Source organism: Sphaerodactylus townsendi, linkage group LG16, assembly GCF_021028975.2.
Source record: "Sphaerodactylus townsendi isolate TG3544 linkage group LG16, MPM_Stown_v2.3, whole genome shotgun sequence".
In the NCBI taxonomy this organism is placed as follows: Eukaryota; Metazoa; Chordata; class Lepidosauria; order Squamata; family Sphaerodactylidae; genus Sphaerodactylus; species Sphaerodactylus townsendi.
In genome coordinates this window covers 32518541-32542846 of record NC_059440.1, presented here as the reverse complement: position 1 = coordinate 32542846, position 24306 = coordinate 32518541, and the positions used below count along the sequence as shown (strand labels likewise).

Here is a 24306-nt window from a genome sequence, read left to right as displayed (position 1 = left end):
AGGTTACAGCTGGGAGGTCTTGCTGGGTACCAGGGCATTATCCCTTTTCTTGTGTGCACACGTAGTCTCCTCCTGAGTTGTTGTAAGAGGCCACCTCTGCATTTTTTTCATTAGAACCCTGCTTGCTTAACAAAGAATTGGTCCCAAGTGTCTCTATCTGTGGCACGTAAAGTCCCATGCATGCAGACTCTGTTGCTTGCAGAATCCCACTCATGAAAAGGTGGCCCAAGTGGATTGAGGGGTGGAGGGTGGTGGTCCTTCCCCTGCAGATTGAAAGGGAGAACATAGCCTGCCTGAGTCTCTGGCGTGGGCCAGTGCCTACTCTGATAAGGTCCAGTGGGACAGATTTTCTGTTTGGGGATGCTGAATGGTGTTTGGATGTAGAAGAGCCAGACCAAGAATGAAATGCTAGCATCCTTGGTACCAAAAATAAATACATGAAATTTAGGCTAAACTGTTATAATAAAGGAAAAAGAGATTTGATATGTTGTTAAGAGCTAAGGATGGTGGCAATGGCGGTATTTTTTTCCAAGTGCATGTTTTTATTTGGGCAGCTTCAGCCTCAAATATCTGCTTCCCTTTCCAGGAAGGAGCAAACATCAACAAATCTCTCACCACGCTGGGAAAAGTCATTTCAGCCTTGGCCGAAGTGGTAAGCCCAAACTGCTTCACTTCTTTCTTTCTTTCTTTCTTTCTTTCTTTCTTTCTTTCTTTCTTTCTTTCTTTCTTTCTTTCTTTCTTTCTTTCTTTCTTTCTTTCTTTCTTTCTTTCTTTCTTTCTTTCTTTCTTTCTTTCTTTCTTTCTTTCTCCCTCTCTCCCTCTCTCCCTCTCTCCCTCTCTCCCTCTCTCCCTCGCTCCCTCGCTCCCTCCCTCGCTCCCTCGCTCCCTCGCTCCCTCGCTCCCTTCCTTCCTTCCTTCCTTCCTTCCTTCCTTCCTTCCTTCCTTCCTTCCTTCCTTCCTTCCTTCCTTCCTTCCTTCCTTCCTTTGTAAATCAAGCGTCACAAAGTTGTCCAAGTCCTCCAAATAAAGGGTTTCCTCTAGAAGTTCTGATGTGTTTTCCTGGTTTCTTGCTTTAGCAGGTTTGTAAAGGTCTTTAAAGCTATGCAATGCTGCTGATTAAAAAAAAAAATCCCAATAGGACTTTTAAAATAATCTCAGTTCCGTTGGGGAACCGGCTTCATTGCCCAGATTTTTTAAACTCCCCTGGAGGTGAGCAGAGAAAGCCACAGGAGATTGCAGAGCTGCTGGCTCCCTTCTGTTTTTCCCTGCTGCTTATCTTATCACTCCTTGACCTCTGGTTGTCCTTGCTGATTCCCCACCACCCCTCAATCCCAAGGGAGAATTGCCTGCTAAGGAGAAGGAAAATGGTTGCAGAGAAAGAACGGACAGGAGAAAACACCCACCCGTCTCCCTCTGCATTTTCGACCAGTCTTCTAGGGAATACCTCAGCTAGCAGTCTGGCATCTGTGTCCTTCTCCCAGGATATGAGTAACATGCAGGTGGATCCCAGCATGCTTCTCATGGGATGGTGATCAAACAGACTCCTCCCCTCATACCCAGCCGACGCCCCCTTTCCTGCTCCTCATCGCTCCTCCTTCAGTCCTTGACAGTTTTCACAGCTGCTTGAAGGATCTGGGCTACTTGCTTGCTTGTTTTTTAAATTTAAGGAATGATATTTGATGCCTCAGAAAGTAACGTTTATAGGCTTCCTGATCACTGGTGCCTATTTCAATAACCTATTCTTCCTTGCTTTGCAAACGTATTTCTGTATTCTTTCTTTCTTCTTTCAATGCGTCCAAACATAGGATAACTGCACCAACAAGGTATGATGGGGATGAAATAGTAGTCTTTGAAGACTAAGTCTTGGTAGTTTATAGACCTTAGTTCCATGAAGATGGGAGAAACCAGGAGCAGGGATCCATGGAGATTTGCACTGATTTGGGGCTGTAAGCCTGAGGGTGAATTCTCACTATTGTTGCTTTACAGTGAGAATATCTGTGGTCCCTCAGTAATGTGAGCAACCCGCTCCAGAAAAGAGCAGTAGGCTTTTTCAGTGCAGTGCTTTCTTTTGTACACAGCTCTTACATGGGGGCTTGCAGTGTTCTCTCATCCAAGGGTTTATACCTACTTCAGCAACGCCACAATATCAGTTGTTGCCAAACGATTCATTTTCCCTGAAGTCGAAGAGGATTTTAGTGTCGAAAGCATGACATGTATCCCTGATCTTGATGTAACATGGTTTTTTCCCTTTTGTAGAAGCAGAAATAACATACTTTGCAGCTTAGTATGGTGAATGGTGAATAACCTTTAGGGCTGAACCACACAGGAGGGGGGGCAAGTTGTAATCTGGTCTCCCAGTGTACTTTCGAATGTTACAAAGCAGTTCACAAACTGCTCACATGTGTAATTAATACTGCAGTTGTACCATGCACACAATGTATCTTATCAACTGTTTTCCCTGTGGTGATTTCTTAATACAAGTCACTCCTCTCACTGATGTTGGGAAAACTGGGGGGGGAGGGACAGTCACCCCGCCCTCAAATATCTGCTTCTACATCTGACTGCTTTTTAATATTACATGCACTTTTGGGAGAACGGTTGTGTGGATCTCCCATGTAATATGTTGTTCCAGCCCTTATTTGTTGATAAAACTGTGAGATTGTGTGTCTCTTGTTGCAAGGAAAGGGCTCTCAAGGCCAGCAGCACCCTCGTTTATTGGTGTGTAGCACATTGCTGGGGCTTCTGCTTTGTAACTTAAATTCTCACAGGCAATGTACAAATGGATTTAATGGAGCTAACTTGAATCCGGCTCTGACTCTAGATGTAAAAGTAATCTGCTGGGCCTTTTGCTTCCTCCGTGCGTCTGCTGGCAGCAAAGCAGCTGTGCTGTCCAGCATTCTTGTACAAGAACATCTGTGGCTGTTGCCATGTGGCAGCTGGCTGAAATTGCTCCAGGTGATGGCTCTCGCTACAGCAGTGGTGGCGAACCTATGGCACACCAGATGTTAATGGGCTACAATTCCCATTAGCTCCTGCCAGCATGGCCAATTGGCATGCTGGCAGGGGCTGATGGGAATTGTAGTCCATTAACATCTGGCATGCCATAGGTTCATCACCATGGCACTACAGGATAGGCTGATAGCTTTCTGCGGTTCCCTGCTGGGAGTCAAGTGCTTTCTCTCCCCACTCCCTGCACGTTATGGTAGGCAACCTAGAGCAAATCACCCAGTAGTGTACTTCTTTGCACATGAGTAGCTCTCTCCATAGTAATATCTGCCTCATGGGATGCTTTAAAGTGGCCTCCACTTGGTGGAAGTAAGGTGTCTGTGGCAAACTCTTCTTACAGATTCAAACAGAAGCACGATTCATATTGTGCAAATTCTCACAACGTGCTTGCAGTGGCTTGAAATCCAAACCGTGGTCTAGGTTTCAAATGTACATGAGCAAACCATGGTTTTATGGTGTTGCTGTGAGGATAAAAACAGAAGGAGGGGAGAATAACGTCGTAAGCTGCTTTGGCTCTTGATTGGAGAGAAAAATGAGGTATAAATGCATAAAAAACATTAAGGCAAAGCTAGGACAGATATAGAATAGCATGGAATCTCTTACTTCACAGGACTGAAAATACTTCTCTTTCTCTATGAGTGAGCGTGGAGTCCAACTCCTTGACTATAAACAGCTATGAGAAGTTGTTTTCAGGGCCAGGTTTGGCCCATGGGCTAATGACTAGCTGTCCCATGTTTTTCGATCTAAATGTCCTGGCCTAGAATCCAAAACAGTGTATTCATTAGGGTGTTGTGGATTTTCTGGGCTGTATGGCTGTGTTCCAGTAGCATTTTCTCCTGATGTTTCGCCTGCATCTGTGGCTGGCATCTGAGGATTCCAGAGGAAGCTGTGGTGGTGAAAGGAACGTGCTGCCTGGCATTCCCAAGCCCTGAGGCATCTTTGAAGAATCCGTTCTCTGGATTCTGGCCCCTGTATCATGATGCCGTTTTCATCGTGCCCTCCCTTCCCACTTGTCACTGTTTTTCACTGCCGATTCTTTTTAGCTGCCTGTATCACATGCTTTAATTGCCGTTTGAAATCATTTTTAGAAAAAGATGTCACTTAAAGAGGCAGAAAATACATTTTACGTGACTTAAATGCCTATTTGCAGAGCAAGAAGAAAAAGAAGACTGACTTTATTCCATACAGGGATTCTGTGCTGACGTGGCTGCTTCGGGAAAACCTAGGTATGCTGACGCAGAGAAAACGACTCAAGTTTAAATTTCCAGCTGGTTATCAGTTTCCTTACGCTGCGCTGCATTTAGCTTACCCCATGGCCTCCATCATTGATACATGACCTCTGGCTTGAGCTTGGGTTGTGGCTCACTAAAACCATTTACTAAAACAGTCCCAGAATCACCCACTGGCACCTCCAGTTCAGAACTTCAGGTAGTAGATGCCTGAAAACCAAGGGGGAACTGCTGCCAGTCAGAGTAGGCAATACTGGACTTGATAGACCCCTGATCTGACTCCATATATGTCAGCTTCACATGCGAACCCCGTCAGGGTTTAGCAAATATTGGCTTTAATTTTTTTACATTGTTTAATAGTTTAATAGAAGCCATAATTCTAGAAAAAAAGGTCATTGTTATTTCTGTTGAAAGTTAGATTTGGTCTGACTGTTTGTTTCTGTGACCAGGGAGCCAGTAAGGATTTGTAGCCCCTTAGACACAAGCCTTGCGTGTCGTCATTCAAAGACGTACCATTTAAGAGATTAAATAATTCGCTTATGATTGTGTTGCTTTTCTTTGCCTGTAAATCACAAATTTGACAAATCATTTGTCCCAGGTGTTAATTTAGGTGTAATCCTGTAATCTTTTCCCACCTTGCAGGTGGCAACTCCAGAACTGCCATGGTGGCTGCTTTGAGTCCAGCAGATATAAACTATGATGAGACTTTAAGCACTTTAAGGTATTTCTCTGGAATTTGACAGGGCCTCACCTGGCCTCTTTCTCCCCTCTTCTTGTTTTTCTTTAACCTTTTCTGCCTCCCTTGAGTTTTTCCATCTTCTCTTCTTTGTCTAGTATGTTGGTCTATAGATGGGGGTGTCATTAGGTGTTTGGGGGCGGGGTGTGTGCGTGTTGTTTTATATTTTGGTATCCCCTTCCTACCCCAACAAGAAATGAGCTGCCAGCATATCTGATTGACTCTCTAGATACGCAGATCGGGCCAAGCAGATCAAATGCAATGCGGTTATCAATGAAGATCCCAATGCTAAACTGGTGCGGGAGCTGAAGGAAGAGGTTACCCGGCTCAAGGACCTTCTTCGCGCTCAAGGGCTTGGAGATATTATTGACAGTAAGTGGCTTAAGCAGATTCTAGGTCTGTGAGAGATAAACACCTTATCCGCCCTCAGGGATGAACAAAAAATCCAGGTGCTTCATTAGATCTGAAGGTTTGAGTGGGGGGTGGAAATAGGCGACGGAGGTTCATGGATTCAGCTGTCCCTCAGCCTCAGCGGGACGCAGTGGTCTTTGCTTTGAGAAGTGTTGTGTGGGGATGGCAGCAGCAATTATTGCTGTGGAAAGATGGTTTCCATCTTTCCGGAATCTTAGAATATTTTCCTGCCCGGTCATGAAAGTGTTGTAGTGACTCCCAAGAACTGTGAACTCTGGCCACCTTTCCTTTCCTCAGTCAGGCTCCCTCAGCATGACCCAATGGCTGCTAGTTGCTGCTGTTCCCCCCTCTGCTACTTTACTATCTCTTCCTCCCAAAAAGAAAAGAAAAATAGACTTCACATTCTGTTTTTTTGGAATCAGTGTCCAATGTTATCAGTTGAATAAAATGAATCATCTTGCCCCATCTGTGGAATTTGGATGCTTTGGTGGGGAGGGCCTGGGTTGAAATCCGTAATTGAGTATTTCCTCTGCTAAAGTACTCTGCGTGGGTATTATGTTCTCTAAATAAGATTCTGCAGCCATAAAAAAAGAGACTTTGGAGTACTGTCTGATTCAAATGATGCATCCCAATCTCTTGTTTGCAAAGACAAAAATGAGTAGGGTTTGGCAGAGGACGGGTTCGTGGAATGCTCGGCCTCTGTAACATGTTGAAAATGCCCCCTTTAAGTTTTGATTCAGAGCATTTCAATCTTGAAGATTGTTTTAGTCACCACCCTATATGGGAAGAATGGGATCTGTCTTTCCCCGCCCCTTTCATTGCAGTGGTGGAAAGCAATTAAAAAGTTACTTGGATTCATGCTTTAAAAAAGCCAACACGATGGAGAATAGATCTCTCTTTGGGCGAATCTGTAGTTTGTGCTGGTGGATTTTCAGAATGAATGTGGAACTTTGCTGGCTGGATTGTGGGTGCTCATTTGTCTGCCAAGGAACATTCCTGGCTTTAAGAGTTTTTTCTTTTTCTAAAAAGGGGGGGGCATAATTGGTATGCGTGGTGTGTTTCATCCTTAAAAAGGATGGAATGGGGTGGGGGAAGGGTTCTTAAATGTGAAAACACTTGGTTTGGCCTTGCAGCAAACCGGACGACTGCTGGTGGCCAACTAAGCATCTGTTTTCTATCCAATGCCGAGACTTCTCTTCCCTTCCTTTGTCAACTATGGATCCTGAGTATTTTTACCCTTCTTGTATCTTCCCTCCTACTTCCTCCTTTAGTTGATCCATTTGGAGATTTCTCTGGAAGTGGAGGCAAATGTGTGTATTGTGCAACTAGTAACTTTTGCTAACTGGCTTCCGGCTGCCCTTTGCGCTCTGTCCCTTGCAAGGCAATTCCAGACAGAACCTTTTTGAGTGGGGGGATTTTGTTTCAAGGAGTTGAACATAGCCAATGGCCATCGCTTGGGGATGGACTTTTGACGAAGCACAGATGCCAGGACTTTTAAACAAAAAGTGTTGCTGGGCGAGAGAAAATGAGAGTGTTTATTTGTGTCCTGGTGGGGTTTGAGCTACTGATTTTTGAAACCATGATTCTGATAGAAATGGGTGCTCATTGCACCAAATTGTGTGTATTTGAAAAGGGAGCGCAGTGGATCACTGAACAAGAATAAGCAGCATTACAGTTTAAAAGCTTGACTGCTCTGGCAGCAGTTGCTGTGTATTTTTTTTAAAGTTACTATTCTATTTCTTTTGCACAGAGGTAGTTGATGTCTCAAGTGTAGTGTGTTTATTTGTCCATTGAAGAAAGATCTCTCATCTTTAGGGTGATGGACTCACATAATATCCTTAGTGAGAGGCTGGATGAATAAGATTGCCTGTGGTTGGGAGCGGGGCTCCGGTGCTGTCTCTTGCTTCACGCTCCTCTTAACGATGAGCAGAATAAATTATGCAAAAAGAGAGACATGATAAACATACATTAGCAAAATGTACACAAAGGGCAAAATCTGACCTTGCTTTGGCACAGTGTTTGGATTGCCTGGGAGCCTGCTTACAAAACCGTGGACTACACCCGACCCTGGGATTTTCTGGTTGGAGTCTTGACACTTTTCCAGTTGATGGACTTCCTTGCCTAGCCACGCAAAGGCACACATGGTGGACAGTTGGCACAGAGGCTGTTTGCAAGTCTACCATAAAGATGGAAGGCAATTGATTTGATTAGATCCTGGTGGTACAGTTGAGGTAATTTAGTTCCAGTAACTGAAGTGATGGAGCACGTGGAGTTCAGGGATGTGTTCACTTTGAGCCTTGCCTGTCGATTCTGCTGTTCTTACCCAAAACAAGACACGTGATGGAAAAGATCTGTCTGGAATTTCCTTGAGCTTGGGTACCTGGCGGTGCGAATCTCTCCCATATTTCTGCTTCTGGCCTTTTTCTTCCGCTGCGTTCAGCTTGTTGAGCCTATCTGCAACCTCAGTGCCAGCAGCTGTAACTTATCAGAGAAAAATGTATGCATGGTGCAAGAACAAAGCTCTGTGCAACAGATCTATGTAGAAGTCATAGCGACTGCAAGCTCTTCTCTCTCCCTTCCAAATGCATGTTTTTCCACCAGACGTCCAATGAACTCCATTCTCTCTGCCTGCTCGGTGCATCCTGGCAATTTCCTTGTTACCTGATATTTTCTCTCTTTCCCCATTCCTGTTTCTGTATTTGTGAATGGCAGTTTTCAAACAGATTCAAAATATAGCTTCCGGGCAATCTGGTGACATTTTATGGACAGATGAGTTCACTGTCTCCTGAACTCCCATGAGCACTACAAGGGCAGTTGGCTAGAGTTAAAGAGACTATGGTAAACTCGTCGGCAGGTTTAGGAGAGGCATTAAGTGTTCGTATTGCTTGGAGAAATTGTTACTCCTGTCTTCTAATGTTGATATCTTCAAGCATCTTTCCTAAAGAATGACCAAATAAATACCTGATCTTTTTTTTAAAAAAAGGATTCTCAGCGGGAGGGGTGTGTGTGTTTTTGTACAGCTAGTCCTAAACTAAATCTGCAAGTATTCTTTGGAAGCTGAATGTACCTGTATGCATTATGCATTTTTAAATATACAGGTAGACTGAAGAAGAAAAGCAGTCAATTAACTCTCTCTTGCTGTCTTGTCAAGGTTGTAGACAAGTGTCTTAATTATAACCTAGCCTGACTGCTTGAGCCAACAGACCAAATATGTGATTCCTAATCCTGGACTGCTCTCACTGGTCTCCAGTTGTTTGCCTCAGATGGTCCCAATTCAGGGTTCTGATGAGGAAACAATTTTTATTTTGGCAGTAGTAACGAGCCAAGAGCCACTTTGAGGCTTGCCTATTGGAAACTTGATAGAAATTCTTCGTATTACTGAGACAGACACTTATTCCGTTTGTCCCCGTCCCCTTTCCACACAACTGATCCACAAGGCACCTTACAAATGCAAGTCAACTGTAAAATACAGTTTCAAAACCATAAAATATTTCAGAATCCCAATAGTGTGAAAAAGCTGAGGAATATTTCATCAAGGTCTGACAAAAGTAAACAATAATTGTCCTCTGAAAGGCTGAAAGGAGCGATGCTTACAGGAGACAGTTCCATAACTGGGTTTGATGATACTGGCTGCCAACCTCCTTGTGAGTAAGGGCCGCCCCTGCCAGACTCTTAGTGCGCAGGGAGGTTCACTGAAGAAAGTGTTTTAGAACTGCCATCTCATAGTATTAATCCTGTCTGTTGCTGCTTATGTGCTTTCCTCTTATACTGGTGTTTCCTCCCTATGTTTCCTCCTTCCCTTTATTTTTCTTCTCCTTTCTCCTTTGATCTGCCCCCACCCCCCGGCCTCTCCCCTTCCTTCCTTCCTTCCTTCCTTCCTTCCTTCCTTCCTTCCTTCCTTCCTTCCTTCCTTCCTTCCTTCCTTCCTTCCTTCCTTCCTTCCTTCCTTCCTTCCTTCCTTCCTTCCTTCCTTCCTTCCTTCCTTCCTTCCTTCCTTCCTTCCTTCCTTCCTTCCTTCCTTCCTTCCTTCCTTCCTTCCTTCCTTCCTCCCTCCCTCCCTCCCTCCCTCCCTCCCTCCCTCCCTCCCTCCCTCCCTCCCTCCCTCCTGTCTGTCTTTCTCTCCCAGATCTGAAAGATTTTCAGAACAGTAAGCACAGATACTTGCTAGCGTCCGAGAACCAACGTCCTGGCCATTTTTCCACAGCATCCATGGGCTCCCTCACTTCATCTCCATCTTCCTGCTCTCTCAGTAGTCAGGTGGGCTTAACGTCTGTCTCCAGCATCCAAGAGAGAATCATGTCCACTCCTGGAGGAGAGGAAGCCATTGAACGCTTGAAGGTACGTACGTTTTGAGAACTTCCCCTGTAATTCTGATGTGCAAGTCAGAATGGAGATATAACAGAAGAGCGTGGCTGGTGCTGTAATTCTTGTTCACGTTCCTTATTTATGATTGGCCACCATTTATACCGATCACTGAGCAAGTCTGGGAATTGGTTGTACCCTGTTGCCTTCCCTTTTAAAGTAGAGAAACCCTACTGGTGCACAAGTGCACTGAGCTTATGTGAGCTGGCTGGTCTTCCTTTGGGTAGAGGCCCCCAATTCAAGCCATGAGTGGCAGGCTTCATGGAAATGGACATGTAGTAAGATGGTCTGAGGTTTTCAAGCAAGAGCCTGCATTCGGGGAGAGTTTTGGGTGCTTTTCCATGAGCGTGTCCATTACATTTCCAGGCTTTGGGGGCTGATGCTCTGGTAAGGGGCTTTTACTTGATTCAAGTTAATACTTTCCTCTAGGCCAGGGGTCTGCAACCTGTGGCTCTCCAGATGTTCATGGACTACAATTCCCATCAGCCCCTGCCAGCATGGCCAATTGGTCAGAAGGATGTTTTGACCTTGCTGGCCTTTCTGTCTGTTTAGGCAGAAACGAGGATCTTACCCTTCCCCATGATCTGTGCATGCAACTCACGAGAGCCAGCATGGTGTAGTGGTAGTGGCATAGTGGTTAAGAGTAGTGGTTAAGAGCAGGTGGATTCTAATCCGGAGAACCGGGTTTGATTCCCCACTCCTCCACCTGAGTGACTGACACTTATCTGGTGAACCAGATGTGTTTCAGCACTCCCGCATTCCTGCTGGGTGACCTTGGGCCAGTCACAGTTCTCTCAGAACTCTCTCAGCCCCACCTACCTCACAAGGAGTCTGTTGTGGGGAGAGGAAGGGGAAGGAACTTGTAAGCCACCTTGAGTCTTGTTACAGAAGAGAAAGGTGAGGTATAAATCCAAAATAAATCCATTGTTTGGGTGTCTGCTGTAGCTTAGTAGTAGAAGTTCATGGGTTCTGTTTCCCTGCAGTTTTTCAGTTTAGTAACACACACTGGATGCAGAACATCCCAGGATCGATCCCCGGCATTTCCCATGAAGAACTTCTAATTTAGCAGTCATTGAGAGCCTTATCTTAATCTAAAACACAGGTGTCAAACTTGCAGCCCTCCAGATGTTATGATTACAGTTCCCACAGTGCTGGCAGGGAATGATGGGAACTGTAGTCCATAACATCTGGAGGGGCGCGAGTTTGACTTCTATGATCTAAAACAGAGGTAGGGAACCTGCGGCTCGAGAGTCGCATGCGGCTCTTCTGCCCTTGCACTGTGGCTCCATGAGCCAAGCCGCTGGCCCCATCCTTGCCCGCCCTGCAGGCAGCAGGGCGCACTAACTGCCCACGGTCAAGCCACACGCCATCGGCTTCCCTCACCGCCTCTCGCTGGAGCTGGGCGGTGTTTTCCTGGCGTCGGCAAGGCTGACACCGGGAAGCTTCATTCTGCCTTCGCCCTGCAGGCAGCAGGGTGGGCTTATCCACATGTTCTCAGAATGAGCGGAGTAAAAGGTAAAAAAAACCCTATATATAGTGTTATCTTTATTTCAAATGTCAAAAATTATTTGTGGCTCCAAGTGTTTTCTTTTCCCGTGGAAAACGGGTCCAAATGGCTCTTTGAGTGTTAAAGGCTCCCTACCCCTGATCTAAAACCTCAAACAGTTGTTGCCCTTTGGGTTAGAAGTGTCGTTGTGGTGTAGTGTTTGTGCCTGACTAGGACTGGGCAGTTTGGGGTTCAAGTCCCTGTACTGCCATGAACTCCATGAGGTTGTGTAATCTCTCTCTGCCTGATCTACCTCTCAGGGTTATTGTGAGGATCCGTTGCAAAAGGGGATCTGGTGCCCCAACCTCCATGGAAGAATGCGTGGTTGAAAATGTAATAAAAATTGACAGCACTGAGCTGAGGGCAGCCCGAGGGTCTCCCTCAATAAAAGGCACTTGCGTGTGTTCATCTGGCTCTTCTTTGGAAAAGATCTTCTGCAACAACCCAATTTTGCTAATTCCTTGAGGCCACGGGCTTGAAGCCTTCTCAGTTGTGCCATTCTCAATATAAAACTGAATATAATTCTGTGACATTAATTCTGCTGTATGTCTATCAGCTTTTCAGCAACTGCAGTTTTCCAAAATGCAGGGTGCTTCGGTACCATGTGGAAGAGAAGCATCTGGTGGCTGCGATCTGTAGTTCAGTCCTCACAGCGGGCATGATCCCTGTACATTAGAGGCTGTGTCTTTTTGCATACTGGGAGTAGCAGATGCAAAATAAATGATACACTATCAACAAATGAGTACAGATTTGATTTCTTGGCTCTGTTTTTTTTGTTCTCGGCAAACGACCAAAGTTCGTTGCCAGAAATTTCCATGCTTTCCGCTGGCATCAGGTTTTAAAGCCCACCACATCCTGAATCACTAACTCGGTCGGAGTTGCTGTTAAAATAATCAGTTTTCTTTTTCATGTTTGCAGCCCTTGCCTTAAGTAACTGGAGTGCTTGCTAGTGGGGGCCAGAAGCTGAGTATCTGCAGTTGGAAAATGTTGTGGCTGGATATGATATAGAGTGAGCTTTCATCCAGCAACAGTGAAATAAATTACATTCATAATACTTGTAACATTCCTGGTGATTCCTAACACAATAGTCCTCTAGGGTAGGTTTGGAATTACAGCTGTCGTAGGGATTCGGGAAAAAATATTTGTTTAGGGAACATCTGACTCATGTACACAAGTAGTGCAACTTAGAAATATAATAGAACAAAACAATAGATTCATTGAGAGGGAAGACGAAAACCATAGTTAGCTGTCCTATCAACAACAGATTCCTTCATTGCCAAAGGGCTATCTGAACAAGATCCTGAATTCAACGAGTCTCTCAAAGTCTGGTTCCAAAATCTGGGGCCACTACAAAAAAGTCAGTTCAACATTTGCTTGTTCTAAGCCGAAACATCTGCAGAAGGTTTTTACTCACTTGAAATCATTCCTAACTCTCTCCAAATGTCTGAGTAGAACAAATGGATTTGTTGTTGTTGTTGTTGTTAGGATGGCAAGAAATGTAGGTAGAACAGATTTTAAAAGCTGTCAGTGTGGCTGCTGTGTTGGTTAGCAACAGGAACTGCAGTGAGAAAGCGAGGACAATTTGCTGCATGGAGCAGTTGATAGGTTTCATTATAGTGACGACTGAAAAAATTCTCCAGTGCCGCGCAGGAGGGTCAATCTGAAGTCTTCTTGGCTTTCCTCTGGAGAGCAGGACTAGAGTGGCTCCCCGAGGCTTCCGGGACCTACTTGGGTGTCCTTCATCAGGTCTGCATCCCTCCATGGCAGTTCCCTTTCTGTAAAATAGGCAACCCCTTTTCAGCAGACGAACGAGAGGCTTGCAGTCCTGTGGCACCCTACTGGTGCTAAGGTAACGCATGTTTTCATGTTAGCCACAATATGCATCCTTTTTCATACAATTGGATGGCCTCAGATTTTTTAAGTCAAAGTGCCGTAAAGACCCATGTCTAAATGTGAGAGTAAAATGTGAAATGCCTGTGAATAGAGATACCCCCCACTATAAGTCAGACAATAGGAGCCTTGTCCTGGGTTTGTGCTGAACTGAACAGCGTCAAAAGGCCGCGGCAGTGAAAGGCCTATCTGTCGTTTTTTTGCCAAAGCGTTCTTACGCTCTCCTCCCCCACAGTTGGGCATTTGAGGCAGCAGCCGCTGGTTAGTGAATTCCCACCCCCTCATCTGCATCCCTCCTACCTGCAAAAGGCTGCTCGAAATGAGAGTGTGTGTAGGGGGTGTTAGAACACACACTGCGTATCTTCCCACTTAAAAAAAAACCCCACGCCATTGACAGAGATGGAGGGGCTGTCTCTGCAGTCATCAGATGCTCTTGACATGAAATGATGCCTTTGGATTGGATAGGAAAACAATCCTGGCGCCTGGCCTGGAGTTTCTCCCCTCCTCATCAGCATTCAAGGCACCCTCTCCAGGTTCACAAGAGAGAGAACATTTGGGGGAAGGCAGTATTTTCTGACAAGTTTAGCTGTTTGATCATCACAGGCTTCCCATCTAGAAGCGAATGGAGTCAAGGAAGTAAGCATATTCTTTCCAGCAACAGTGCAAATTTCAGCAGCTTCTCAAGACCGCTTTTGCAGTAAGTTTATTTCCCTGGCCAAAGTGCCTCGATATCTTCCTTTCTTTACACACAGGCATTTCCCATTATCCCATCTTTCATCTTCTGTATTGTCATGCTCGTCCATTGTTATACGCTTCCTATGTCTGCTTTAGATGGTGGGGAAACCGCCCTGTTGTTTTTCAGTTCAGAAGGGTAGCAGGAGTGGGAGAAACCTTCTCCCCCCTCTCCAGTTTCTAAGGGACAAATGGCTATTTCTGCAAAATACGCGGCTAGAGTGGAAGAAACCACTTCTGCACAATTATCCTGGAAAAGAAGCAGTTAGCATCTGGATGTCCAGGTGCTTCTTTAAGAATTTGAATGGCACAGCTTGGCCAGCATCATAGATTACAGTGGGTTCTTGGGGCCATTTGGCAGCTAGTAAGAGATGGATTTGGCCTGTGTGTGAGTTCAGCGCTGATGGCCTCCCAGACCTGGCAAGCTGTCAGAACAAGTGTGACTGAGTTCAGGAAAGAAACGCTTCAGGCCTTCTTCAGTGCATTGAAGGGTGCGGACCATGGCAGCTGGCTCAGCTGGCAGTGTGCGCTCTTGTCCCCAGCGCAGGGTTGAGCACATCAGAGGAAAACAAGTGGATGAAGAGACACGAGACAGACTTTATCCCAAGGAAGCTGCAATAGTCTGTGGCAAAATCCACAAAGGCCATATAATAACCCTTTTATTATATTAAAAATAACCCTTTTAATTAGGTCCAACCCAAATATCAGAAAGTGGTGTGCAGGATGTCTCATTCTTCAGAACTTTTGATTAGGCTGGATTTTTTTTAAAGCGGTGTATGTGTGTGGAGAAGAGAAATGTTGCAAGACGGGACACTGGTCTTCTTGTTTGGTCCTTGTGTAAGGTGACACGCAGACTGGATTAGATTATGTGATGCTGAGTGGAGCTGGAATCGAGGTGTGCCTTAACCTTCTGGAGCAAGCAAGGAACGTTTAAAAACTTTGTATCAGCCTTTCTACACTGCAGTTGTATACAAAATCAGTGCAATAAACGGTCACTGCACAAAATGCCTGAGAGAACATGCCAAATAGTGTTGGCAGAAAAGCAGCAATGCATGAGGAGCGGTAGCCGTGTGCTAAACCACTGTCCAAGGTGCTGCCGAAACAGACTTCTCTGGGTCACCCTAGTATCGTTCTGTCTTCGCATTGGTGATAGCTAAGTCTGACTAGCCCAGGGGTCTGCAACCTGTGGCTCTCCAGATGTTCATGGACTACAATTCCGATCAGCCCTTGGAGAGCCACCAGTTGCAGACCCCTGGACTAGCCTGATCTCACCATATCTCAGAAGCTAAGCAGGGTGAGCCCTTGTTAAGGAGACCCCTCAGGAAGTCCAGGGTCGCTCGCATGAAGGCAGGCAAAGCGCAAAATCCACCTCTTTTTATCTCTTGTCTTGAAAACCCCATGAGGTTGCCAAAAGGTGACTGAGACTTGACAGCGTTTTCCACCAGTTAGGTCAGTTGCAGATTCCGGACCCACCTCTCAAGGAACTATATGTTCTCCTCTCTCCTTTAAAAAAAAAGAAAACTGGAGCCTTTTCTGCTGTTCAAGGTGGCACGATCCGTTTTCATGTCTGGATTTTACCATCTCAAAAACAGGCCTGATGTGTAAAGAAAAAATCTCTTAAAACTGACTTGGATCCTAATGAAAACTGCAAGCTGTTGTTTACTGCTTTAACTAGAAGACTTATTGAAGGGTATAACTGTACTTCAGCTGTCTGAACAAAGGGCATTGACTGTTTGGGACCAGAAACGTTACAAGGTCTTAAATTTATTGAGTACAGACGGGACAAGAGTATTTGAACGAACTTCTGTGGTTTTTACAGTCTCGGAAATATGAATGGTGTTCAGGAAGAGGGTTCAGGCTGCCCCTGACATTGCTAACCTTAGAAATATGGCTGTCTTATGAAAAGACCAGGGCCAGATGCCAATCAAAATCTGAATAAATAAATAGTCATGGCTGAACCAATAACTGCACCTGCGTCTTCTAGATGCAAGCTACGCGGTCTGTTAAGGAGTTATCTGCATCTTGCTGCCACTTCATAGCACCCAAGTTTTTCATGTCAAAAAGACATGGCAACTTGCATTTCACCTCCTGCATTATTTCACTTGGTGGGCTCTCTTGCAGGAATCTGAGAAGATCATTGCAGAGCTGAATGAGACATGGGAAGAGAAGCTGCGGAAGACGGAGGCCATCAGGATGGAGAGGTAAGGCGTGAGAAATTAGGATCTCTGTTTTGAAGCTCTTGAGGCATCTGACTCAGACAGCACTCTCTAGTGCAGTGGTGGAGGAGCATCCCACTTCCAGACTGTTATGGATTACATTCCCATCAGCTCCCTTCCCAGCATGGGCCAATTGGGTCAGTGGGTTGGAAGGGCAGCTGATGGGAATTGTAGTCCATAACATCTGGAGTGCCAAAGGTTCGCCACCATGGCGTCTAGGGGATCTTTGACTAATACAAAGGGAAGAAGAGAAAAGACAGATTAAAAATGTGATGAGGCCGGGGGAAGACTGGACAAGTGTATACAGTAAGGACGTGAGTTTAAAAGGTAGTTGCTAGAAATTGGAAGTTTACTTTGACAGGTACAGAGAAACAGGGAAGAGACTTGGTAGGGGTGCCCCCCGCCCCCCATTCCTATACCAAAGTCACTGATTTCTTACTGCTTTTCGTCATTATCCTGGGTTGAAGGAAGGGTGTAAGAAATTACATCGGGAGTGTCCTTAACTGCGCTGTATACAGAATGATTTGTTGCTAGATAACTCATCAAATTGGTAGCTTTTGAATGTCTTGATGTCCCTTCATTTTGTGATTATATACTCTCAGGTACATATTGGACACCCAAGCCCCCAGCATTCTGTAGCTGAATAATAAGTTGGCCTTCTGTGACTTCCTGTGCTCTTTCCTTTCTCTGCAGAGAGGCTTTGCTGGCTGAGATGGGAGTTGCCATTCGGGAAGACGGAGGAACCCTTGGAGTTTTCTCACCTAAAAAGGTACGAAGAGCAGTTGCACTAAGGTTGTCAATACTTGGCCAGTCTTGTTTATTACAGTGCTTCTTAGGGTAGGTTTTGTCTGTGCCTCAGACACTAAAAGTGTCATGCCAAAATGCCTCTCTGTGAATATTTGCCCAAGAACTGCATGTGGACGTGCACAATCCTTTGTTGGTTCTGAGAACAATTCTCCTGCTTCCCTTTGACTAAGGTGAAGAATACGTTTGGGTCAGTCTCTTTTTTTCCTTACTCGGAGCAAGTATAAAATGCCCTTTCTGTAAACAGAAGGTTCTTTTTGCATGTAGACAGGCATCTTTGGTTCCAAGCTGTCGGAACTGTTGTAAGCAAGCTTCTCCTGTCTCTAATAAGGTTACACTCATTGGAAAGAAAAGAAATCTTCTGGACAGTCTCATCATGAGATAGAAAATTGCCGCATCCTTCATCATCCTTCATTCATTTCTGTCGTAGACCAGAAATCATGCCCTTCATTAGTTATGTTGGTGTTAATTGCTGATGTTTAATAAAAGCCAGCGTGGTATAGTGGTTAGAGTGTCAGACTAGGCTCTGGGAGACCCAGGTTCAATTCCCCACTCTGCCAGGGAGGATTCCTGGGTGCCCTTGAGCCAGCCACTCCTTCTCAGCCTAGCCTACCTCAGAGGGCTGTTGTGAGGATAAAATGTAGGAGAGGAGAATGTTGGGGAGAATGTTCCCCATTGGGGGGAAAGGCAGGGTATAAAGGAGGGGAATAAATAATGTGCTGTAGGAAGTTAACCTAAATGCTTTGCAGGCTGCGATGTCTGGAAGCTTGCTAGACAGCCAGGTGGCGAGGAAAAAATAGCTTGCCACTCTGTGTATCAGTGCTGTGCCATCCTTGAAGATGACTGCACCTGCAGATCTTGCTTACCCTCCTTGAGGTAGTCAGAACCTATGCGCGGTTACATTATCCCCTCTGTAGTTTGTCCACAAATAGCCGCTGTTGCATCCATCCAACAGGATAGCACTTTGAGTGGCAAGCGTTTATTTGGCAGCGAGCATCGGATTAGCTTGCTTGTCTAGTAAGTGTCTGGTGTTTCTTTTGCCAGCAGCTGGGCCAATCCTGTCAGTGACATGCTGGTTCATGACTGGCTGTGAATGCATTCAGGGAAATAATATGCTTAAGGTAGAATATCTCAGCTTTCCTCTTTGGAAGCCTGTTTTGCACAACCTTTTATTCTTTCTGTATTTGATCTAATTTTCAAAAACTCTGATTCTGCTTCCCTAAGAAGGGCCTAGGCCAGTGGTGGCGAACCTTTGGCACTCCAGATGTTATGGACTACAATTCCCATCAGCCCCTGCCAGCATGGCCAATTGGCCATGCTGGCAGGGGCTGATGGGAATTGTAGTCCATAACATCTGGAGTGCCAAAGGTTCGCCACCACTGGCCTAGTGGTTGCAGCTGCCTCTCGCAACAGGACTGGTTATTGAGAATTCAGGATTAGCCTCCTTGGAGCCATTAAGCTGGCTTGCCAAAGATGCATCCTCCAGTATGTGTGAAAGGGACACCCCACACCATGTTGTACCAAAAGTCCTTAGCTACTGGATCAGCCATCCTTGTACAATTCAGACACCTGATGGTGGTTACAAAATCTGGCGTACAAGAAGATTGTGAATGCAGTGGAAGCATTTGACAGGCATTTTGTAGCACTAGTGATTGGAATAAACCATTTTTCTCTCCACTGTCAGGTGACTTTTGCCTCTAAAACAGTTACCTCTAAAACAGGGGTCTGCAACTTGCAGCTCTCCAGATGCTCAAGAACTACAATTGATGGGGCTGATGGGAATTGTAGTCCATGAACATCTGGAGAGCCACAGGTTGCAGACCCCTGCTCTAAAACATGTCACTACCAGGGCTGGGTGACGTCAGCCATTTGTTCAGGCTGAAAGGCTGGCAAAATGTGAACTAGCAGCAGCACCCTAGTCATTGTGCCCAGAGCATCCATGTAGGTCAGAGGTTGATATTCTGCCTTTTTCCATACGGAGGGGCCCCGCTGAAGATCCTTTGGACTCAAGACCCTTCTAAATTCTGGCTTTTAGGCTCGTCAGACTGTTAAGGCAGTTCCACCCCCCTTTCAGCTTTCTTTTTTCCCTCCCTGTTTCTCTGCATGCTCTGGATGCGGTTTGTAGGTCTTCCCTCAGAGGCCATCAACTCTGTTTGATGACTCTTTTGATGCCTTTGCTGTTGACCAGGTTTGGGTGTAGAATCTGTTTTGCAGAAATAGCTGCTTTATGCCTGTGGAATAGAAGATAGGAAATTGGTGCATTTCCTCCCCTGTCCATGCCTGTTCCTTGTTAACATCCTTTCCCCCCTATTTTTATCCCTCTGTTCCTCCTGTGTTTTGTTTTTTTGTAATATACTTCTTTGTGTGTGTTCTGTAAGTGGCAGTTGTAGCTATAAAAGCACCAAACCCTTAGTTAGCAAGCTAGAATGAGACACACCTGTGTGAAATTTGGGTTCTGGGGGCTTGTCACTTCGTCTTGCTGTTTTGTTTTTCTCTGATCTGTACTTGCTCTCCATCCTTTGGTTAGATTTTCACTCCAAGGCCATGTGACTTGTTTGCTGATTCCAATGGGGTATTTTCACCCAAGAAGGTTGGTTTAGCCGTTGTCGTAGCTGTAGGCTCTATCAAGAGTTTTAGCCTAAGAGATTGGTTGTCTATATGTAGCAAAAAAAGAAAGACAGACATCCAGGTTTTCTTTTAGCCCTTTTGAGATATGGGTTAGGAAACAGGGTGTCTCTTTCCCCACACAGTGAAACCTGCCTCATTAAGCCAACCTCCTTTGTTTCCAGAAGTGGGGAGATGAGTGGGCGGCTTCTGGCCCAAGAGATATCCCTCAGGGGTAGGGTTTCCATTTGCCTGTCTGTGGTGGGAGACCTCCAGACAATTGTACCCCTTCCCTACCTTTGTGCAGCTGACTGATGGGTAGAAACTGTGGCCGGGGTAGCACATGTAATCATCTCGTGGATAAAATTAAAAAGAGAAACAGGGCCTTATCTACTTACTAGAAGTTCTAGCCACAGAGTTTCTGATGACTTCTACAGCTACCCTGAAATGAAAGAGTAATCTTATCATGGAATATCCTGGTCACTTCTGGGTAGCTCCAAGAATCATCAGGCACTCTGTTGTTGGAACTTCCAATAAGTAGCTGAGGTCTTATTTTCCCTTTTAATTTTTTCACCCAAGACTCTGCCCCCCCCCCCCTCCCAAGCGCTCTGATTGGTTTCCAGGAACAGCCTAACACCCCTACTCAGGGGCTGGGTTGATCCTAGTGGCTTTCTGTCCTATAAGGTGATCAATTCTGTTGGTTTTGTTTTTAGGCTTTCAGCTAGGATGTCAGCCTTCTGAGTAGATCAGACGTTTTGTTGTTTCCCACTTTTCTTCCTTTCTGTGATCTTGCTCCCTCCTGTGCTGAAATGCTGTAGAAGTTATTGGTTTCCTGGGAGAGTCGTGTTGTGGGTTGCATTTGGATCTTGAAGGGATTGGGTCCATTTGCAAAAGGTGGTGCCAGAAGAAGAGAGGCTATGATTTGCTGTTCTCATTTCAGACCCCACATCTGGTCAACCTCAATGAAGACCCGCTCATGTCAGAGTGTCTGCTTTACTACATAAAAGATGGCATCACCAGGTAAGGTTGGGGGCAGGTTGTGATAGATAAATGCCTTCCACTTTGAAGTACCATCTCTCCTCTCTCAAAGCAAATCAAGTTGTACTATGCTGTTGGCTGCCTGGCAAAGTGCACATTTAATTACCCTTGTCCTTGTTTGCATGCATGGGATTAACTTTAATTGCCAGACTGGAATTGCAGGCGCTTTTCCCAAGTGCCTATTACCAGGGGAGTTCAGAAAGAGGAGTGCAGCATGAGTGTAGAAGGGGGAAACAGCAGCAAGGACATTGTACAGAATAGATGTTCTTGGCTTGCACACCGTGTTCAGATCCAGGCCTTTCAGAAGTGGGTGGTGCAGATGGCTGAAAACGGAATTAGAATCCTGCGAAAGCTGCATATGGAACTTCTGACAGTGACCATTCAGACCAGTAGGTCTTCTGTCCCAGCTTCTCTTCAGTACTTGGGCAAAGGGCTTTCTGTGTTCTGCTGGCTGAAGTCCTCGAAGTGGAAATGTTGAGGACTGGATCTGGAGCCTTGCTCATCCCCTGAACCATGGCCCTGTCCACACTCTGAGTTCATAATACAAAACCTAAACACAAAAACACTGACCCTGCCTTTTCTAAAGCTGGGAAACACCCGAGCTGAATTTCAGATTTCCGTCCAAACAGAGGGGCTGGGATTGGTGGGGAGGTTTGCTGCTCAACTGACTCATTTCCTCGGTCTCATTAACTGTCCTCCCGTTAGGTTGCAATCTGAACGGCAGCTTTTTGTGTGCCTTCAGCCTGTGAGCGATTAGAGTAAAGGCTTGTGCCATAATCCTATGACAGTGTGAGCTCAGCATGTTCAGCATGTTCAGTGGGTGGAGGGGGGTCTCTCCCCTTTCTTTGTGTTTGTGTGTGTTTGTGGGGGGCCCCTTCCCTTTTAGAATGAATGGTTCCCCCAGGTCTACACGAACCACCTTCTTTGTCCATGTCATAATTGCACTGTTTGTTGATTGGTCAACTTTTTTAGCGGGAATATTATAAGCTCAGAACCTGCAAGTCATTGGAGAAGTGGGAGGGGAAAGATGATTAGGAGCCTTCCTTCCGGGGTTGATTACTTTCCTCTACCTTTCCCACTCTTTGGTGCGCAACTACTGTCAGCATTCTCTCCCTTCTGGGGCACTTTCAGTCTTCATCAGGCTGAATTTTCAGCCTGAACGTGCTTCCTTTTCCCTCTTTTAATTAGTTCAGAGTAATCTACTTCTGCCTCCCTGGGGAGTCCCCTGCCTTGTGTAGGCTGCCTTTGTCACCCGCACAAGAGCCTGCCACTTCACTGTTAGGTGTAGCGGTGGAGGGTTTGTGCTTGTTGAGTTCCCTGCTTAAATCAGTTCCTTTGGCAGGAGAATGGCTTCTGAGGTCAAAGGATCATTTGTGAAACTGGAATAAATAATGGAATAAATTCCCATTCTTGTGCGTTCTAATTGGAGTTGAAAACCTTTGACAAGCTGTAGATTTGTCGAAGGCTTTCACGGCCGGATTCAACTGGTTCTGGTGGGTTTTCCAGGCTGTGTGGCCATGGTCTGGTAGATCTTGTTCCTAACGTTTCGCCTGCATCTGTGGCTGGCATCTTCAGAGGTGTATCACAGAGGGAAGTCTGTTGCACACTGTTACACACAGGAACAAGATCCACCAGACCACGGCCTCACAGCCTGGAAAACCCACCAGAACCAAGCTGTAGATTGCTTTATCCCTTAGTATTGGCGTAGGTTTATTGCACTGTGTGTGTATGTGTGTGTGTATATATATATTTTGATAACATTTAAATACCCTTGTTGGGTACAGAGTTGGCCAGGCGGATGCTGAGCGGCGTCAGGACATTGTTCTCAGCGGGGCTCACATCAAAGAGGAACACTGCATCTTCCGGAGTGAGAAGAGCCACCATGGCGACGGTGAGGTGTCAGGCAGCTCATTGGTTAAATCTCTCAGGGTTTTTTTCCTTTGGGGTCCTCCCAGTTCATATGTGAGCAGAATACCCTTTGCATTTTGTATTTGCAAAACTCTGCCCTTTTTGTGGCTTCCTTTTTTTCACAGGATTTGAGGTGCTTATAACGTGTTCTTGGAGGGAGGGGTCGGTCTGCCTCGTTTTTGCCCCTCTCACAACATTGCAGTTTTGTCTCAAGATAGTTGTGAGAAAGTTCCGTGTTGAGGTTCTCCAGCGGTGCCACTTGGTGTGACAACCCGTGGCCTTATTATCCTTCTCCTGTTTCTCTAGTGATCGTTACTCTGGAACCTTGTGAGCGCTCCGAAACCTACGTCAATGGCAAGAGGGTTATCCAGCCTGTCCAGCTCCGCTCAGGTAAGAGATGTTGCAATCTGGTCTTTCAAGCTATAAACAGTGCCCTAAGAACTAAGGACACGACTGGCTTTAAAACCAACCGACCCACCTGTAAATGTGGCTCTGAAAGTCGAGGCTGTGTCCTAAAATAAAAAGTCTGTCTGGAGCCTGACCTCTTGGATTGCAGTGGTTGGGACAAGCCAGAGAGAGTTGCTATGTGGTCTGTGGTGTGGCTAACATGGTAGACAGCCGGGTCAATTGGACAGCCATCAGCCAATGCTTGGGCTTGTTTGGATGTGGTCACAGGAGGTCCAGATGCTTGCCAGTTACTAGACAGTTGGCAGACAGCTGACTTTTGGCATAAGATACCTTACAGGCTGGCTATGAGGAGAGGGGAGTGCATTTCCTTGCTAAAAAAGAGCCAGAAGAACAGGTATCAGAGTGGGATTGATTCAGGTTGGTAACCCAGCTAGTCAGAGGTAGCAGAACAAAATTCAAACCCACTAGCACCTTAGAGAACAAACAGAATTTCTGGTGTATATGTTCTGGTGAATGAAAGCTCACTTTCTCTTGGAGGCGAAAGGCATCTTGGTGGGTGATTTCCCCCCCATCTCAGGGAGGTTGGAAAAGGAATTTCGTCACTTCCTGTCGAGGCTTGGAATCCATTTTAGCCAGTATTTTTTCCTGCCTCACAGGGAGTACATGAAATTCTTGGTCCTCTGTACCAGAATCTTTCCTAGAGAGTTTTTTTCAACTAATAAGTCCTCCTGTCTGTGTTCCTTGTGCTCCTTGTCTCTGTCTTCTTCATTGTACGTGAGTAGAAGGGTAATTGGGATTAGATAGAGGAGAAAAGCACATCACCCTCCCCCCCACCCTTCCCGCCAAAAAAGGCCCCTAATCTTAAGATGGCCGCCCAGCATTTCTCTCCCCCTAGGGCAGTGGTAGCGAACCTTTGGCACTCCAGATGTTATGGACTACAATTCCCATCAGCCCCTGCCAACATGGCCAATTGACCATGCTGGCAAGGGCTGATGGGAATTATAGTCCATAACATCTGGAGTGCCAAAGGTTTGCCACCACGACCCTAGGGGATATTTTCTCCGCTCGGCGGCAGAAGCCACTAGGGCTTCTAGGAAGAGACTGGCCCCCACAGCCAACAAAACACTAGCTGGTCCACCACAGCATTCTCAAAGTTCAAAGTTCAAAGACCTTTATTAGGCATTAAAACATAGCAGAGCTAAGTAATCCAAATACAGTTTTACAAGATGAAACAGGTACTCCTGTTTCAAAAATGCATACATCAGAGCGAAAGAGGAGACCAGGAAATCATTTCGTAATAGTGAGCAAGAATTTGGCCACTATGTCCAGTTGCTTGGGATTCTCTGTATTCAGAAGATAGTTCAATTTAAGATTAAAAAGGCTTGGATGGACCAGTAAGGGATCCCCTAAAAACAG

The 24306-nt window shown here is 45.8% G+C and overlaps 1 protein-coding gene across 13 annotated transcripts in view; it reads left to right on the top strand.

Annotated features, from left to right (window-relative positions):
- Nucleotides 1–24306, top strand: part of KIF1B (kinesin family member 1B) — a 109621-nt gene that overhangs the window by 38256 nt on the left and 47059 nt on the right. For 4 of the 13 annotated variants that reach the window (XM_048518705.1, XM_048518702.1, XM_048518701.1 and 1 more), the window contains exons 9-19: nucleotides 587–652; nucleotides 1806–1823; nucleotides 4157–4232; nucleotides 4878–4956; nucleotides 5201–5343; nucleotides 9587–9720; nucleotides 16034–16113; nucleotides 16822–16897; nucleotides 20477–20556; nucleotides 22359–22465; nucleotides 22789–22872. In XM_048518705.1, coding sequence (XP_048374662.1) covers nucleotides 587–652; nucleotides 1806–1823; nucleotides 4157–4232; nucleotides 4878–4956; nucleotides 5201–5343; nucleotides 9587–9720; nucleotides 16034–16113; nucleotides 16822–16897; nucleotides 20477–20556; nucleotides 22359–22465; nucleotides 22789–22872 — 943 coding nt within the window. Of the gene's footprint in view, nucleotides 1–586; nucleotides 653–1805; nucleotides 1824–4156; nucleotides 4233–4877; nucleotides 4957–5200; nucleotides 5344–6653; nucleotides 6693–9508; nucleotides 9721–16033; nucleotides 16114–16821; nucleotides 16898–20476; nucleotides 20557–22358; nucleotides 22466–22788; nucleotides 22873–24306 lie in introns of all 13 variants that reach the window. The other 9 variants (XM_048518704.1, XM_048518698.1, XM_048518696.1 and 6 more) reach the window with 4 other exon arrangements.